The 17,500-nt window shown below is 43.5% G+C and overlaps 2 protein-coding genes across 4 annotated transcripts in view; one reads left to right on the top strand and one right to left on the bottom strand.

The window, feature by feature from the left end:
- Positions 1 to 17,500, top strand: part of LOC126531390 (cell adhesion molecule 4-like) — a 545,870-nt gene that overhangs the window by 127,717 nt on the left and 400,653 nt on the right. The gene's annotated exons all lie outside the window — the stretch shown is intronic.
- The window catches only part of LOC126531387 (glycine receptor subunit alphaZ1-like), a 243,160-nt gene that overhangs the window by 9,156 nt on the left and 216,504 nt on the right, over positions 1 to 17,500 (bottom strand). For all 3 annotated transcript variants that reach the window (XM_050178895.3, XM_055071135.2, XM_055071134.2), the window contains one exon: positions 6,029 to 6,163. In XM_050178895.3, the coding sequence (XP_050034852.1) occupies positions 6,029 to 6,163 (135 nt within the window). The remainder of the gene's footprint in view (positions 1 to 6,028; positions 6,164 to 17,500) is intronic.

Raw genomic sequence — 17,500 nt, forward strand, 5'->3', positions numbered from 1 at the left:
GTCTGTCTGTCTGTCTGTCTGTCTGTCTGTCTGTCTGTCTGTCTGTCTGTCTGTCTGTCTGAATCTTCTAGCGCTGCTTTTCTGGGAAGTGAGGCCAACGCATGATAAAGCTTTAGTTTACGTACTTATAGCGAACCTGGAAAACTGCTACGGCTTCAACACACTGGAAACACACACAACACGGCAACTTTGAATTGTGAAATTTTCACTGTACGAGTTAACAGCGCTGTCTACGAGCTGTCAGAGTTGCGCACTCAAAGACACCGCTTTTTTGAACGTTAATAATCGTCACTGAGAGTAACTTTTCCTTTGAGCAGAACAAATGCCACAACGCTGCCAAAGCCGCTAGGCTTATTTGGCTGCCGCTGAAGTCGCACCTGAAGTGGCCGCAGAGTCAATAAACGCTGCGCATAAAGAAACATCGAGCACCACCACCACCACCACTACAACAACAACAACGACAACGACAACAACAACAACAACAACAACAACAATAATAATAATAATAATAATAATAATAATAATAATAATAATAATAATAATAATAATAATAATCAACCTATTTATGTCCACTGCAGGACGAAGGCCTCTCCCTGCGATCTCTAATTACCCTGTCCGACGCTAACCGATTCGAACTAGCGCCCGCTATATATATTGAAACATACATAGGTTCGACATACATAAGATCACTTTATTAACACTTACATTCACTGCAATGCCATTGCATATTTGTTATTGCCTCCTTTCAGCCTGGCTACCACTCTTCAATGGCTTGAGTTTGTATATGTAATCATATTTAGAGGTCAGGTTTCGGACATTTTTCATTGAAATATCTCAGATTGCTTTTTTTAATCTGCATCTGTTGTTCATAAATATCTTATTTATGAAACACTACACTCTTACCCTTTTCTTATATTTCCGAAAGGCATTCGATTGCGTTCATCAAAACGCCTTGCTACGCAAGCTTAACAGTTATGGCATACGTGGTATTGCATCTGACTTGCTAAATAGCTATTTAAATAGCAGGTTGCAGTATGTTCAGGTTAATGGCGTACCCTCAGAGAAATTGGCGATTCAGCATGGTGTTCCTCAAGGATCAATATTAGGACCGGTATTGTTTTTAGTATACATAAATGATATCGCTAACATATGCGAATTGCCTAATCTGGTCATTTATGCTGACGATACGAATATATATTTTTCATCCCACTCCTTGTCTCAAATGGTGGCTACGGCAAATGCATATTTAAGAAAGCTACATAAATGGTTATATACCAATAGGCTAAGCCTTAATTTATCAATGACAAACTACATTATTTTTCATCCTATCAATACAGTAGAAAGTATCACTCTGAAAGTTGTCAACGAGCATACTGAATTAGGGCGAGTTTAAAACCAGCAATTTCTTGGTGTTTGGTTCAATGAGAATCTTTCTTGGAATTTTCACACGATCAAAATTAATGTCTGATCTAAGTAAAACAGTAGGTTGTTTGTATAAGATATCTCATTAGTTGCCCTCTTGGTCAAACATATACATGCATTACGCACTTATTTACTCAAGGTTATACTGTATTCTTGTTTGAGGAACTACGATGTTCAGCAATTACCTTAAACTAATTTCGATTCAGAAATGCTCTTTGCCTGCTATTGAGACGTTTCGTGGTAGACCTCCAGATTTACCTACGTCACCGCTGTTTCAGAAACATGGCATCCTTAAAGTAAAAGAAGTATATAATTTCTGTCTGCTTAAGTACATCCATCGTCATAAATTGTTCTTTTCTTGTCCAGATGATTCCAGCAGCCGATATGCTTTCCGGACGAAACGTAAGCTTGCTCCAATCACACGCACCAATTACGGCAAGCAAACCCTAAGCTACCAAATTCCAACGGTAATAAATCAATTTCCCTTTGAAACTGAATATTAGCTTCCACAAAAATGTTTTAAATCTACAATGTAAAAATACCTTTTGGAACAAACAGAATGAGATATTTATTTAGTCGACAGACTTTGTATTTATTTGTATTTATTTTACTACCAGAATTTGTATTCATTTTCCTATTTGTATTTATCTTACTGTAACGCACATGTTGAAAGTTTTCTGATACTGTTTCTGTGTTTTAGGACTGACATTCTTATGTTTGAGAAAAAATATGTATCTTTATACCACTTATACGATAAGTTGCGTATGCGATTCATTCTTTTCTAGTACAAATTTCCTGCATGTTAACTTACTGCGTCATGCTTTTTCCAAAGCTTGAGAAATTCCTTGTGAATTTCTTGTGAAGTGCTCGTGCACAATGCCAGCTGTTCTACGGGTGACCAGGACTTTGTCAGGCTCTTGCCTTTTGTCTTGGCGCCTTCTTTTTGTTGAAAAGAAAATAAACTTTCACTTTCACATTGCGGTGTATATTAACAACGTAGAGAGTGTAGTTATTATTGAAAAAGGAAAAGTTGTGGAATGCCACAGCCTGAACCATCTTGGATGCCGTGTATGTTCCAGGCAGGATGGTTCGACGAAAATGTTCATTGCGCATTTAAGCAGCGTTACTAAGGGAAACGCAGCGCCGCCGTAAAGAGAAGAAAACAACTAAAAATTTTAATAAGACCATCAGGAAGTATAAATAAGCGGAAGTAACTACTTTAGGCGTAGATAAACAAGAGTAACAAAGTAACCAGTAATCAAAAAAGACCGAATTCTAACTCGTGATGAACAGTTAGAGCGTTCGATATTTTTTTAGTGATTCGATGGCAGGTGATGTTCATTGATTATATAACGAGGGCTGCTCAAGCGAAACCAATATTTTTCTTAATGCCTACACACAAATAGACGCTACTGCTCTATGCTTGACATGCCTTAACATGTTATCAGGCCATTGTTCGCTAAAGTCGTTTCACGCCAGAAGTAACGTTTTAAACAAGCAGAGCCTGTGAACACGATTTTGGAACAACTTATTGTAATATAGTTCCTCGCAAAGGTTGGCCTAAAACAAACTGAAATTCACGCTTGGTTTCAAGATCAACATGGCAACTAGAACTCAATAGCAAGCAGTAGTGCACTATCTGAGTAGTGCAAACGCTTTCGCGAGGGCCGTACGGGAGGGGAAAACGTTGCAAGTTGAAGCAGCTCGTCGGCAGTGAAACAATTTGTTTGGAATGAATGCGGTTTCTTTAATGTTACTTATTTGCCCAGTATATACTATCGTATCCACCAGCAGGAAGCACTATACCGTGAGGTTCTCCAACATGTTCATAGGACACTAAGCAAAAGACGGTTTAGCTTGATTACCACGTACGGTATTTTTGCCCAGCTCCGTACCCACCAAAATAAAGTCCACTGCACAAAGTGTGCTCTTTGCAGCATCTCGGTTGGGAAGTACGGCTGAGTCCGCCATCAATCCCACGTCGCATCGAGGCCCTATAATTTGTTTGGACCACTGAAAGAGTTTCGGAGAAACAAGTACTTCTGCACTGACAATAAGGTTGTCCATTCATGACTGTGACGCAAAAGAAACCTTTTCGCCAGGTGCTGTCCCCTGTGCGTTGCCGAATAGCTGCGACAAGCGCGTTTGTTCCGGCAGGAATCGCCTCGAGAAGTGACACCGCTTCCACGCCTGTAAGCATCGTTTGCAATTATTAAATGTAACAAGTCCAGTTTTATAATAAGAGCATCGCGTAAATGGCGAAGCATTACTACTATTGTGTTCTGCGTCACATTTCTCAAAGCGACGGCACGCTCTGTTTGAGAAAAAGGTTCGTAAAACACTTTTATTGACTGGTCGACATTTAGACATGCGATCATAAGGTTTGGTTTATTCGCATGGCAATATCGAAGCCTAGCTGCTGTAATGCACTGTTCCTTATGCGCGAAGCACATTTGTTATTCTCGTGAAAACATTCATTTTCTTATTCAATATTCGTTTTTTTTTTCGCAGTCGAATAAAATTTTTCGTAGTGTTAGCGCCTCATGAATGACCAGGCAACCCGCGTCTTCTTTTTTTGTGTGTGTGTGCCCATATTGCCTTAGTTAGAGCGCTGTGGTAATTAACTGTGGTTCTTTACACACCAGATGCGCAGATAATGCAGGCTTTTTAATGTCGGCACACCGAAGGCTGTAACGTGTTCAACTTAGTTGCCTTTTTCGCGAACAGGACGTACCCAACCCTCGCCCAGCGTGCCGCATATTGTGACCTCGAAAAAAAAAGCAGCCCTTAAAACAACCTAGTTCCGTGATCGAAAGTAAGCTCAGCTAGATCATACAGACATCGAACAAAACATTACATCGAACAAAGCAGCCATTGAATACGTAATTTTATTCAAGCCGTACAGTATAGGTGCTTTGACAAGTTGGAAAGGCTCTTCTGCGTGTTTTTTTTTTATTTATAGCGGTAATAATGACAAGACCAAGAATTCTTTGCATTACGGCTCTGAGGTTGCCTTCGCCTATGAAGCAGAATGGAGATAGAGGTCGCGCTGCAATGCGTGGTGCTTTCCTGAAAGTTAACTGACATGTTGACTTTAGAAAGAAGCAAAACTAATCTACACGAATGCGCAAATATCTCTCTCAAATGAAGAGCAGAAATATCTGCTTGTACTAGCGGGGACCTGAAACAACGACTTCAAGGCTGTTTATTTATTTTTGAAGCTTGTACTTCGTGTACCTGCGCTTTCTTCTGTGCATTCCTGTACTATCGTGCGTAGAGGTATGCATTCTATGATGCTGTTGACTATATTCTAGGTCTTTCCGTGATTTTTAGGATTTCATTTTGTTTCCCGTGCGGTGAGAAGCAGCCAGTATTCCACATAAGGGCGCCAGCCTTTCCTATATTGTCAAGGTAGTTAAGCAAGGTGCAACCTCCACGAGAAAGAGCCGTAATCAACAGCATAGAAGTTTGACATTAGCACTAAGTGATTAAATCTGAGAGGTTGGTTTGAGATTTGGACTTCATAATCGCAAATATACTACAGAATATTCAGGTTTTCTCAAAGGCGTGTGATGATGCTCCCGGTTAAAATAATAATGCTCGAGGGCATGCCATATTTATTAATACGGAAATGAATAAATAGACTTAGTTGTCCTAGAATGATTATGGCTACAGCTTTTTTATATACTACAGGTAGTTTAAAAATATCGCCGCACGAGTACTTCGTACAGATGGTTAACCAACGAAGCTGAAACATGCGGCCCCGGCGTTTATCGCTGGGTTAATCCCGATGGTTCTCTCAATGACGACTTGGTGGGCTGCCGTATCCTCGGTACGCAGTTGCTGCTTGCGCTCGGTTGCATGAGCCTGTTCTTGCGCCCGGGCTGCAGCATCCGCACTGCGTATGCGAGCTCATTCCCGGTTCTGCTCACGGCGTTGCTGATGGAAAGCTGCCTGCTCCTCAAGAGTACGTATGACGAGTGGCCTGTCCATTTCCGAGTCGGAGAGAAACTGCTACGCGCGCGCTCGGCTGCGACGGAGAGCAACAAGGTCACTACTGGGGCAGCTAACCCAATACCACCTAGACAGCACAGGGCCTTGTCGCTTCGATCCATGACGTCATGCTACGTAGTCCGACTGCCATAGAATCTAATGGGGATGCTCCCGAGTAGGTAACAGTGATTTTGACGTCACCGCTTTCATCACGCCAGTCTTGTCAGTGAAAATTGCGGGCCATGCTGCGTGATGTCATGGATCGGAGTAAACAGGCCTTGTGCTATCTAGGTAGTGTTGGCTAATTGCGTGCCTCTCTTACTTTTTTGTTTTTTCGCGCATGCGCATGGGGTTACGCCGGAGGAGTTTCGGCCTACAGCTGGCCGACAGACGGACTGACGGACGGACGAATGAACGAATTGTTTAGCCATATACAGCTTCGCTGTAAAATAACATCGCAAGAATAAGAAGAAACGTTACTAAATATGGTTCTTATGTTATTAAGTAAGCAACTAATTACTATATTTTTGTCGGGATTCCCACGCTAAAGGTGTAAGTAAATGGAAACACTAAAACACAAGCGTTGAAGCGAGTTCATTCATAGGGCACTCACCTATCTGAAAGGCACCGCTGCACTTCGTCAGGCTGATTTGTTGAAGTTCGAATTGTGCCATCTTCAGACCACTGTACATGGTGACAGCCTCAGCGTTTCCCCATTGGAGCTCAACCTCCTTTGTCGTCTTGGAAACTGTAAGATTTAGGAGCGCACAATATATCACACAGATAAAATAGCGAGCTAAATAGTTCGAGTACTGTAGGGGTTCGCACTTGCACTTGAATACCTAAATTTCGTGAACTGCTCGAGAACCTTTGCTTTTGTCTATGTATGTCACCTTTGAGTAGGTAAAACTTAAAATTGGCATCACTCTATTTTCTCAATTCTTTAAATGTTTAACATCGTTTAGGGCACAACTCTCAATTAAGAGAACTGGGGCAGTCAGGACTGCCTACAGTCACAAACACCTCCCTAACCAAAGATATACAAAAAAAGAAATGGGCATTTAACTCAATTTTACAATTTCTCCACTTTTTCGGGCAGAAAAAGAAATATATAGAACACCTTTCGCTACCGGTTCTGTTTTGTTTTTACTTATTGTCTGTTCGAAAAAGAGCGTAAATCTCTTCCAAGTTGTTGCCTCGCTTGAGGAACTTTCGTGTCCTTCGAACACGGTTTCCATCTGGTTGCACTTCTCCCGTAACGACTGCGCGAAGATTGTCCAAGTGCTCATCACTCCTTTCAATATTTGTTTTTGTTCGTTTCGTTTTTTCGTTCTGCTTCTTTGGTTGATGGTGCTGAATTGCCGTAATTTTCTGCGCGCTCTGGACACGCGTACTGCAGACAGAGAGCGCCCGTGCACAGGAAGGAAGCAGACTGAAACAGAGGCGAGCAGTAATGGAAAAACAAATAATCAGCTGCGCCAAATTAGATATGGGGAGCATATGAGGACTGCAAGTGAGTGTTCGAGTTGGAAGCGAGAGCAGACTTTAGAGGCACATATACATGTTTTCGTGCAGTGTAGCACACCTAAAGAAAGGCAAGGCTCCTGTCGCGTACAAACGGAGCGAATTTGGAGAGCTCTAATGACTGCGAGTGAGGGATGTCGTTGCCAAGGCGCTCGATAGACGGGCAGATTGGTTCTCGCAGTAACGTGTACAGCTAAGCAGTGGCCCTTCAGTGTGGAAGTTCAACTTCATTAACTCCATGGTATAAAAGATAAGTGCCCAAAGCGTTGATGAGAAAAAGTGAAAATTGATACAGTCAGCGATCCATAATACCGCCGAAACGAGACAGCCATGAATAAGACAGACGACCTCCTTAGTTACGCCTCTTCACAGCACAAGAATTATGCTGTGGACGCCCGATATTTATTTCGATAGAAACCTGGCATGAAACGCATTTGTGTATCGCCTCTGCGAAATGTCAGTGGTTCTCGAAATGTCGATTGCTGTGTTATTATGCTATTGAAACGTTCTACTTATAATGCTAGAATTCGCTTCAATATGCTCGCTCTGCGTAGATGTGTTGCCTAAATTGAAGCTCACATAGAAAAAAAATATCCGGTACCTGTCATTTCTCTTTTGTAGAAAACAGACTCCGCAGGCGGGAACGTTTCAGTGAAAATTGCTTTTGTGAGGCACTGAGATCTGTTTTTGCGCGATATTTGTAGGCAAAACTTAAATATGAAATTCATTTGTTGCGCAAAAACATCATTAATCAAGGAGCCTGTGAATGCTGCTAAAGACGTCCTGCATTTTTTGCAGACAGCACTGGAACATGAACAAATATTTTAAATATAGCGATGGTCCTTAAGCGCTTCTAAATTTTATCAGGGTCCCGGAATAAGGTAAGAAATATCATGGTAAGGCTAGGTTTCAATCCAAATGTTTGCATCATCTAAAAATTATGCTACACCGTAGTTCAGCAGCTCTTTCCCATAGCACAGTGACAGGATTGCTAATCAGAGATGCTGTACAAGTGTTACTTATCCAAATTATAGCGCATCGTTCATTCGAATCTTCCTTTTACATTATGAAGTTTACGAAAGTAGGAGGTAGCTCCATCTATCTATAAATCGAAAGAAAGAATGCTGACGTAAACTAAAGTGAAATGCCTGGCAAAAAGAGGCTCACTGTGCAGGAAAAAGCAACATGAGTGGATACACACGTGAAATTGCACGTGGGCAAACTTGCAGGCACGTGCACACACATACGCACGCAATCACTCACGCACACACGCACACACGCACGCACACATACACAAGCACGTGAAGACATAAATGCTCTGTACTGAAGGCACTGGGCAGTGGGCATGGTGCTGGTGCAAGAGAAGAAGACGACGAGGAGTGCTTGCTTCCAGTTACGATAGAGCAACGACCTGTTTAGGCCTAGCGCTACAACTTATAACTAGTGCTGCTAGGCGAACACCCCCGTTGTAGCTCATACATAATATATGAAGGTGGTTATATGCACGAAAAAACCTATGCCTTGCTTGACATTACTTTAAAAGCCTCTGCACATTGTGTTCCGTGTCATTCACGCAAAACGAAACACTACCACGTCACCCTCGCCTAGGACCACACCCACAAGTCATGCGATAATGTCGTTTTGAAATGGCTGCAGTCAGCACCGGGGAGAAAAAAAGTTAGTACGGCTGGTGACAGTTTCCCGAAACATTAGAGGGCTAGTGCCTTGTACCGCGTCGCATTTTCACTTAGTAACGTATCGTAGATAACGGCAGATTAGTGCAGCAGTTTTCTTTTTGCCTGTAGCAAACTGCAACAATTGTAGCAGTTTTCTATAGCTAAGCAAGTACAGTTTATTCACTGACTCTAACACAAAGCATCATGAACCAAGGAGTCGATCCATTCCTGTCCTTGTGAGCCTTTGGTGAGCTTTCACCGATCAAGACACAAACTGTTATGATTGGCAGCCATTTGGTATCATCTGTGAGTCGTTTAGCATTGTCGCAAATCTAGTGAAATGCCAGCATATATGTAACTGATAATTACTACTCCGTACTACCGGATTCACTGAAATATCTCCCCTCTTTCACTGGTATCGTAGCGTTAAAGAAGGGAAAGGAGCTCGCTGGCATTTAATTTGGTAGTCTGCACGGGCAAAATGACAGACCATGGCCTATCGTGCTATCACCCAAAGTAATAATGCTTTGCGCTTGGTTTTGAGTATGCAGATCCGATTTCAGGATTTAACCAAACCTGAGGTCATTCTTATGAGGTGCGTTTGTGTGTTTACACGCTTACTGTAAGTCATATCTGGTGACTGTTTCTAAAGCGGGATAGATAACTGTCGTGTGTGCCGTGGAAGCAAGTGTTGTCAAACGCTATTGAGGCGTCTCGAGAGAAGATACACGGTGAGGCCGAAAGATTCTCGCTTCCGTGATTTCAACGTTTGGGCTTTCAGCATGAATGAAGCTCATATGAAGCACATATATGTATACAAAGTTATCTATATAACCACACGTTAGTATGTTATGATTATAATAAGTGTGCTTCAACTACAATCGCATGAAATGCTAGTCAGCACTACATCATTTATACGTACGGTTGTATGATTTCACGCTAATTGTCAGAGAACTTAATGCACGGCAGCTGAATGTACGACATGCACACTTACTTTCATGTCCAGATCTGTTTTATTAACTTTTATTTCTTTAAAATAATTTTTCTGCATGTCTCAGCAGGCTTCGAGCTCCATAGATTTAGTTTTCTGTTAAGATTGCCACTGCCACGCCTTCGATACCATTTTCACTTTGAGATTAATGCACCTCCACTTATTTAAAGGGACACTCCGGCATTTTTTCCTTGTCACTAACCCTAATAAAGTCTTGAATATACGTTCTCTTTTCCGCTCTAGTTATGTGTGCCAAACAATACGGCTGCAAGTCATTTAGTTTTCCTCAAAATGAATTTTTAAGATAGGATGCTCATTCCCGCCTCATCTTCACAAATGTATGACTTTTTACTGGCCACCATGTGTTTTCCTCAAAATGAATTTTAAATATTGGTTGCTTGTTGCCGACTCATATTTACGAAACTTTTATGGGACCTTTACGAGACTCGTATTTACGAGACTTTTTACTGGCCACCATGTGTTTGGGACATCAGAGACTACACGACCACTTTACCCAGAACCGATGAAGCTGGCTCGTTCTTCTACGCGATGACGGCCGACAATTTTCGTTTTGACAGACGCGATAACCAGTTCTCTTCGTCTTGCCCTAGCACAATGCGTTGACCTTAGGGCACGTTCAGTGCCTCGCGCGGCGACGGTTGGACAAAAGCAAACGGCGATCCTTCAGCGCTCAAACTGTCGCTGAAATCGTAACTGTCTAGTTCAAAAGGACTGCCAGCGCTCCCCATTTAGTTGGGAGACACCGTCAGCTTCCCATTTTTGGCGTTAGCGCCACGTGTGCTGCGTGTTTAGCACGCGTTCTGCTTGCTTACGGTAGTGTAGGATCCGATCTCATCTATTCATCGTGATGTCACACGAAACAGCTACACGTTTCAGTTGGAGTACCTCGTTCATTGCTTATTTAAAATTATTGATGAGTTTCTAAGCAAATTGTACCACCTGTCTGGGACACTTTAAAATGACAATGTCCTAATATGCGTAAGAACCGTCGGAGTTACCCTTGAAGCCTCCTGAGCACGTGCTTCTATGCCATTGTGCATTTTAACATAAGGTGGAATGAAGTTATAATTGGCCTATTTTCAGGCGATATAGCGCTAAGGGCAATGACAAAGCGAATACAAGTAAAACTACGACACGCCCTGCTGTGTTTTTGTGTACGTGCCTTCGCTTTCTTGTTATCCCTCGAGCTCTTCACGCCGGGAAGTGAATAGCAAACTAGTGAATGCTCTGACTTTAGTAGAATGATGTTTCCCTATTTAACAAATAAAAAACTGCGGAATATCACAAAAATCTATCAGGTATATGCAGAAACGGAACACGAAGTTCTAGATACGCTTGAAAGGGTTAGACTTATTCCATCACATATTACCTTGGCTAAATTTGTATGGGTCTTTTATCTTTGTGGCACGAAGTAAGTAATTGAGGACAGACGTAAACCTTTGCACTGTGCTGTACGATAAGCACATTGTGCCTCCATACAGGAGGGAAAAGGCAATAGCCTGAAACATGGAATCTCCAGGTTCTTTGTCAGTGCCAAGCGCGTCAGTTATCAATGCCGCCATTCATCGTTCCCCCGAGGGAAATGTCCTTTCTTCCTAGTGCAAAACGGTGCAAGCAAGAAAAGCTTTCAACACCATCTCATGCGCTGCAATACCTTTTGTTACGACCTGCGCCCTAAAGGATCGAGGCCAATGCTCTGCGCTTGTCGCTCGATACGCGTCCAAGGTCTAGGCTTTTGGCGTGAGGCATATCCGCCACCAGAGCTTCAAGTAGAGCCACGCCCTGTCATGTTTTTTATCCTACAGCATCCCATTTTGTCTTTAGATTACTTATTCGTCTGACGTCCTTGCTATACAGGGCAGCCCTTGGCGCGGGAAGTTTGCAAGAATCCAGGCGTTAGAAGACGACGTACTTTGTACCGTGAAACAACTTTATTGCGACGGTCGAGTTTTACGGTGGGCGCACATTGCCCAGCGCTGGCGACTTAAGTGCGTAATTTTGCTCTTAAACCGGACGACGCTGCAAGGCGTTTAGTGGCAGCCTGTATAAGGCAGGGGAAAGAGTCCGGGCTGTGAAAAGTAAAAAGTGGACGGTCGTGCATTTTACGAGTCTTCGAAACCGTGAGCTACAAAGATTGAGCAGTGACCTTTTGGTAGACGCCGCTCAGAGGATTCAATGTGAAGGTGGAGCCGTCGTAGTTGGAGAGCCTGACTTTAAACATTGCTGCAAAAGGCGCTTTTGGTAAGAAATTTTCGCAACGGGATACGTACGAGTCTTTCGGTAATTCGTGAGCCATAGAGCACGTAATTGGTAATTAAGAATGCTAATAAAACAAGGAGGATGAAAACCTACATCTAGCTCTCAGCGTGTAGTATTTCTGGCCGTATAAGTGTGGATTTAATTGCAGAACTTCCCGTATTTTGTAAACAGTTATGAGACATTCATTCATTCGCTCATTCATTGTTACTGTTCGTTAGTGATGCGTGCTAGAACTGAACTCACTTACTGCAACTTTCAAAGGTACGGAACTGGGAGACGTCTGGTGGTGGCTTTGCTCTGACTCTCGAGCACAACGACTTGAGCCCGTTGTAGGAAAATATGTTGAGCCCCATGCGTCGCTCTCTGACTCAACGACGCCAATGAAGCATGACATCCGTAAGGCATCTTGGAGAATCAACGACGCCAATGACGCATGACATGCGTTAAGACATCTTGGACGCGGAACATCATTGCTTGTCTTGTACCACAGAGGGCGCCTGCTAACACTGAAGTGGCGTGATATGTGACTCACGAGTCCCAACACTACATCTTTTCCCTTCAGTGACGGAACCGTTCAGGAGGGTGCACAGTGCTCCCGTGAGTTGTACCATAGGGTGACGGAACGCTCGGAACGCTCGGAATGCGTTGTCGCTGGTTACTTCGTGCTTGAGACCTGAGAGAGCAAGCGAGATCGCATGTCCAGCGATGCCGAATGATTGTCCAACGTCATGCTTGCGCTGTCTTTGAAGAGGAATTTTGTGGCGACGGACACTGCCCGTGTCAGACTGCATCCAGTATGAGCGTCGTGAGTCATCCTGTCTTAGCATGATCCCTCTGCGTTTGAGGTCCTTTATCCATACACTCTGGCTTGGGTTCAAGAGCGGCAGAGAGCGAACACTGCGGCGATGATTGTAGTTCTTTTCTTGACGGCGCTTGACTCTTCGCTCGGTGTTTTGAAACCGTTGACTGTCCGCGAGCGTCGGCTTCAAGATGCGTCGCGAAACAGGAACTGTGGTGCGAACACGCCGCCCAAAAAGTAGCTCGGCTGGACTTTAGCTGTTCTCTAAAGGTGTTGTACGGTACTCCAGAAGAGCCTTGTAGGGGTCACTTGCCATGGCTGTCTTCTGTTTGGCGATTTTCACCGCCACCTCGGCGAATTCGGGGCTCAGGGGGTATTTCGGGCTTGAACTTATGTGCTTGAATCCCCACTCTATCGCAAATTTCGAATACTCGGAGGCTTCGCAAGGGTGAAACTGCGCCCCGTTGTGAGTTACAACAGTATATGCTATGCCGTAAAAGGCCGGAGATTGATTTCATCTTCTGTGTGCTTGTTCCAAGCAGCTCACCTTCGAGGAGTGCAGTTTCCAAGTAGCGCGAGTAGTAGTCGACCACTAAGAGATGGGTGGAACCTTTCGCGCAAAAGAGATCGACACCGAGCCGCTGCCATGGTCGGTGTGAGAGTGCCGTTCACATTAGTGGTTGACTCCTTCATTGTCGATGTTCCATGCAGTTAGGATACTTTTCTATCAAACATTTAATGTCCGTAGTAGTAGTGATCTCAGGCCACCAGCACGTTTGTCGGGCAAGTCGCGACTGCTTGAACTCTTTATGTCCCTCGTGCAAGGGGGGGGGGGGGGGGGTGGATCAATGTTGCCTTCCTTAAACACTGATGAATAACAAGCCGGTTGTCTTTTAATAGGAGGCCGTTGTGTACTGTCAGTTCATGCTTGAATTGTCAGTACTCACGCCAGTCTGTCGGAGTTTTACCCTGGTGTGCTGGCCACCCGTTTGTTCTAAAGGCTTCTATGGTTTCACATACCGAATGACTCTTCTGAATCACGGCAACTTTCTCGAGGTTTACCACCTCTAACGACAAAAGGCCCACGACAATGCTTTCGTCATTTGAGACTTCACTTGATATGTCTCCGGAGTCCTGCGTTGCGAATAGCTGGTGAGAGACCATCGGTTGTGATGAGTTTCTTGCCTGGTATATACATGGTCTCATAATGATATCGCATCATGCGTAGCCAAGGACGCTGAAATCTAGGTTTGAGGCTATCGGTGGATTTAGAGAAAGAATAAGCACTTGGGTCTGTGATCATTTTTTATGTTGAGATAAACGTCAGTGAGGCAGTCTCTGAATTTCTAACATGCCGAGGTTATTCTGAGAACTTCTTTCTGAATCTGCGAGTAGCCTGCGTCGGCTGCGGTCAGCATTCTTGAAGCATATGCTACTGGACGACGATTGTCGTGCGAGTCTTCTTGGAGAAGTGCTCCTAGACCGTAGCTCGAGGCATCTGATAAGACGATGAGTTGATGCCTTAGGTCATAGCTAGAAATGGTTGCGAAGTTAAGGCTTTCTTAATTTGCTCAAAAACCTGCTGTTGAGCTCACGCACCTCTGACTATCGAGCCACTTGAGCTCCATACGTCGCTTTCTGCATCTACCGCCGCCAATGACGTATCACATCCGTAAGGCATCTTGGAGGCCGGACACCGTTGGTTGTCTTGGGCCAGGGAGGGCGCCTGTTAACACTGAAGCACCGTGATATGTGACACCCGAGTCCCAACACTACAGTTACAATCAAAAGGCTCGTGTAGCCTTCCCGTTGAGAAGAAATTCAAGAAACAAAATGCGGTAGAGCTTCTTTTGAAATTAAAGTAATTATTAAGATACTTGCTCTCATCATCAGCTGTGCAAAACTGTAGCAGTGAGTTCAAATAGTAGCTGTTAAATACATCTGCAAATGACAGCAGAAGCGTAATACGTAGAACAGAGCGATAAAATGCGTGAGAAATAGACCAGCAGGTCTTCTTAAACAAGATCATTTTTACTTAAAGTAATTCCTTCATATAATTGTTTGCACTTGGTGATGCAAAAAAATTCAGGACGTCATCCGGAAGTTTATCCCAAGGGTGCGAACACATGGCATTCATTGTAGACTCAACAAATAAAGTGTACTAGAATCGACAACAAATATCTAAAAGAATTAAGCACATGGCATCGGAAATGATCATGGAAATGATCGTGCTTTTCTTTTAGCGGTTTTCGGTGAACGTGTAGTCTGTAGTGTACCCGCCAATATTCTGGTGGCAAGAAACAGAAGTGCTCATATTGTAGTCACTCATCAATTTGAGCGTTATCCTTAAATTAGTTTCTTTCAGTTGTCCTTAAAGCATTCATTGCTTCCCCTTCGAAAATACTACTTCTGAACATTCTCTAAATTTATTGAAGGTTTTCTATTGATTACAACATTTCCTTTTTCGTCGCTATCAACTATGCACCTTCCTACGCTGCTATGCAACCTTGTACTTTGATATATACGTTCAAATATTATTCACGTCTTATACCACTTCAAGGGTAACTGAGCCCACGTCAATCCACGGTAGTAAGTGAGAGCTGTTGAGTTAGCATCAAACTTTTGTTTCGTAAAAAGCGAAAGAAAGTGTATTCGTGTAGCCTCTTAAAATTGTCTTTGCGCAGTCACTTGTATAGTTACGTTTGCGTGCAGTAAAATATACCCTTTAGTTTGTCAGTAACAAGAAACTATTATTTCCTAATTTCTTATTGCTAAACGCAGTGTGATTTTAAAATGCGGGAGGGTATTTTCATGGCCTGATGGTAAAGCCCGTCTGTCAATTTGAGTTGGTTTTATTATTACTAATTGTGTGCGAACAGCTCCGTTAAGTAGCATCTGCCTTTACACCTGTACAACTTTTTGTTACGCTTGTCCTTCAGGGAAGATTATAACTAACTACATTGTTATATCCGATTCTCCGGCAAGTCTGTTTCGCGTGATCTCATGAACGCGATAACAATGTCCTGTTTGGTTGTTTCCGAGAGCACAAAATAACGAGGATATTCTTTTCAAGCCCGTAGTAAGCAATGTCGCTCGTTGCTTCTGGCTTTTTGTGTTGGTTCCTTAAGATTAGAGTTCATGAAAGGGAAATATATATAGTTTCTTTTTTATCGAATCCGTGCCGTAATGATCACGACAAAAGGCTTTATATGTTCCAGTAGAAAGCGGTCAATTAGAGCGCCCGAGCGTTAACTCACTTCCTTGGTGCAACTACAGCTCACTTCCGGTAATCCTGAGGAACAGCGCAAAATAGGTACACGCTGGCACGGTCGCGCTAATAACCGTTCGTCCTCATCCTGCCTTGTCGTTAAACCCACTTTCTAAAAAAAGCGTTCAAAGCCGAAAGCTTGTCCGCGCCTTCATTCGGCACTCTGCCGAACGGCGTTGAAACAAAAGGCCCACAACAAAAACGAAAGCCACGTGCACAAGGTTGTGCCCAATTCAATACAGTGGAACAGGCAATTGGTTCGCGGATTTCCCGGGGAAAAAGTAGCGAGCATTCTCGCGGCGCTGGCGTTATTAGTGGTGGCGGCTGTGAAGATCGATGCAGGCTCGTAGACTAGCGTGGTCGTTACCCGCCCAATACATACGAGGCGCCTGATTGTGCCGGCCAGTATACAGCATTCTGTTTCTTCCTCTCACGTATTGCTCTCTCCTGGCCTTGACAAGCGGAAGCCACACTTCCGAGCTTTCCGCGTCTAACGGGACGTGCTCTCTAACAACGAGCATTGGGCTGGGTAGAGGTGAAATAAATGAATGTCGGGCCACCATTTCAAGCATTCGGTAATATCAGTAACAAGGATGCTTGAATGACGCTATATGTCGTCTGCTCGCACGATTACGTATGCGTATATCGTATACGTAATACTGTTGCCAAGTCATTGTAGGGTGCGTCGACCTCTGTCAAGCCTTTCTTCTGGATTTTTGTCGACGCACCCAACATCCTCATGATGATGATGTTGAATAAAGAATTGAATTGAATTGAATTGGCTTGCGTGGGGGAGAGGGGACAGCTATTCTTGTTTTTTTTTTTAATTTTGGAGCTGCATAATGATCGACACGCTCATAGCATCACTTATTTCCTCTTTGAGCATGAGGAAATTTGCTAGCTCCGTAATAATGGCGGGAAATTGAGCACGGAGCCTATGCCTTGATAAGCTGACAGGACTTCTTAGCTTTTTCATTGTATTTCGTCGCAGTCGTAGATGCAAGGAACAAATGCAACAGACTGAAATGCTAGCTCTCATTAGATTTTTGGAAGTGACGCTGGGCACGGAATAATTAGGCCGGCATGTACACAATATTTAACAATGCTTAACTGTATAAATACCCACGATAAATATGGGCTGATGCCGACGATAGTGCAGTCTCAAAATGTGGGCCGATTCTGAGTGTTGTGCGGACTGGTATTTCGCGTTGGTGTGAGAGATTACGGCCTTTCAGTAAAGGTGAACAGAGTAAAATGTCCGTCTCGAGCAGGAAATGAAAAGCGTTGAGTCAGGTCACTAATAATGGAATTAAAATAGAATTACGTTTCCTCAGCTTCGACAGCAAGTCTTGCACCCTCAACGCTAAAGGAACAAAATGTGACGCATATCGTAGAGCTACTCCTACATTATTACACTCTTCTATTCACAAGATAACAATGCTATACCAGTATATTTATTTAGCTTGATCTTTTGTTCGTGCCGCAGAGCCTTAAATAACGCAGCTCAGGAGAATGAAACTCAGTCGTACCACACACTGTGTGAGATG

This window comes from Dermacentor andersoni, chromosome 5 (assembly GCF_023375885.2).
Source record: "Dermacentor andersoni chromosome 5, qqDerAnde1_hic_scaffold, whole genome shotgun sequence".
Lineage (NCBI taxonomy): Eukaryota > Metazoa > Arthropoda > Arachnida > Ixodida > Ixodidae > Dermacentor > Dermacentor andersoni.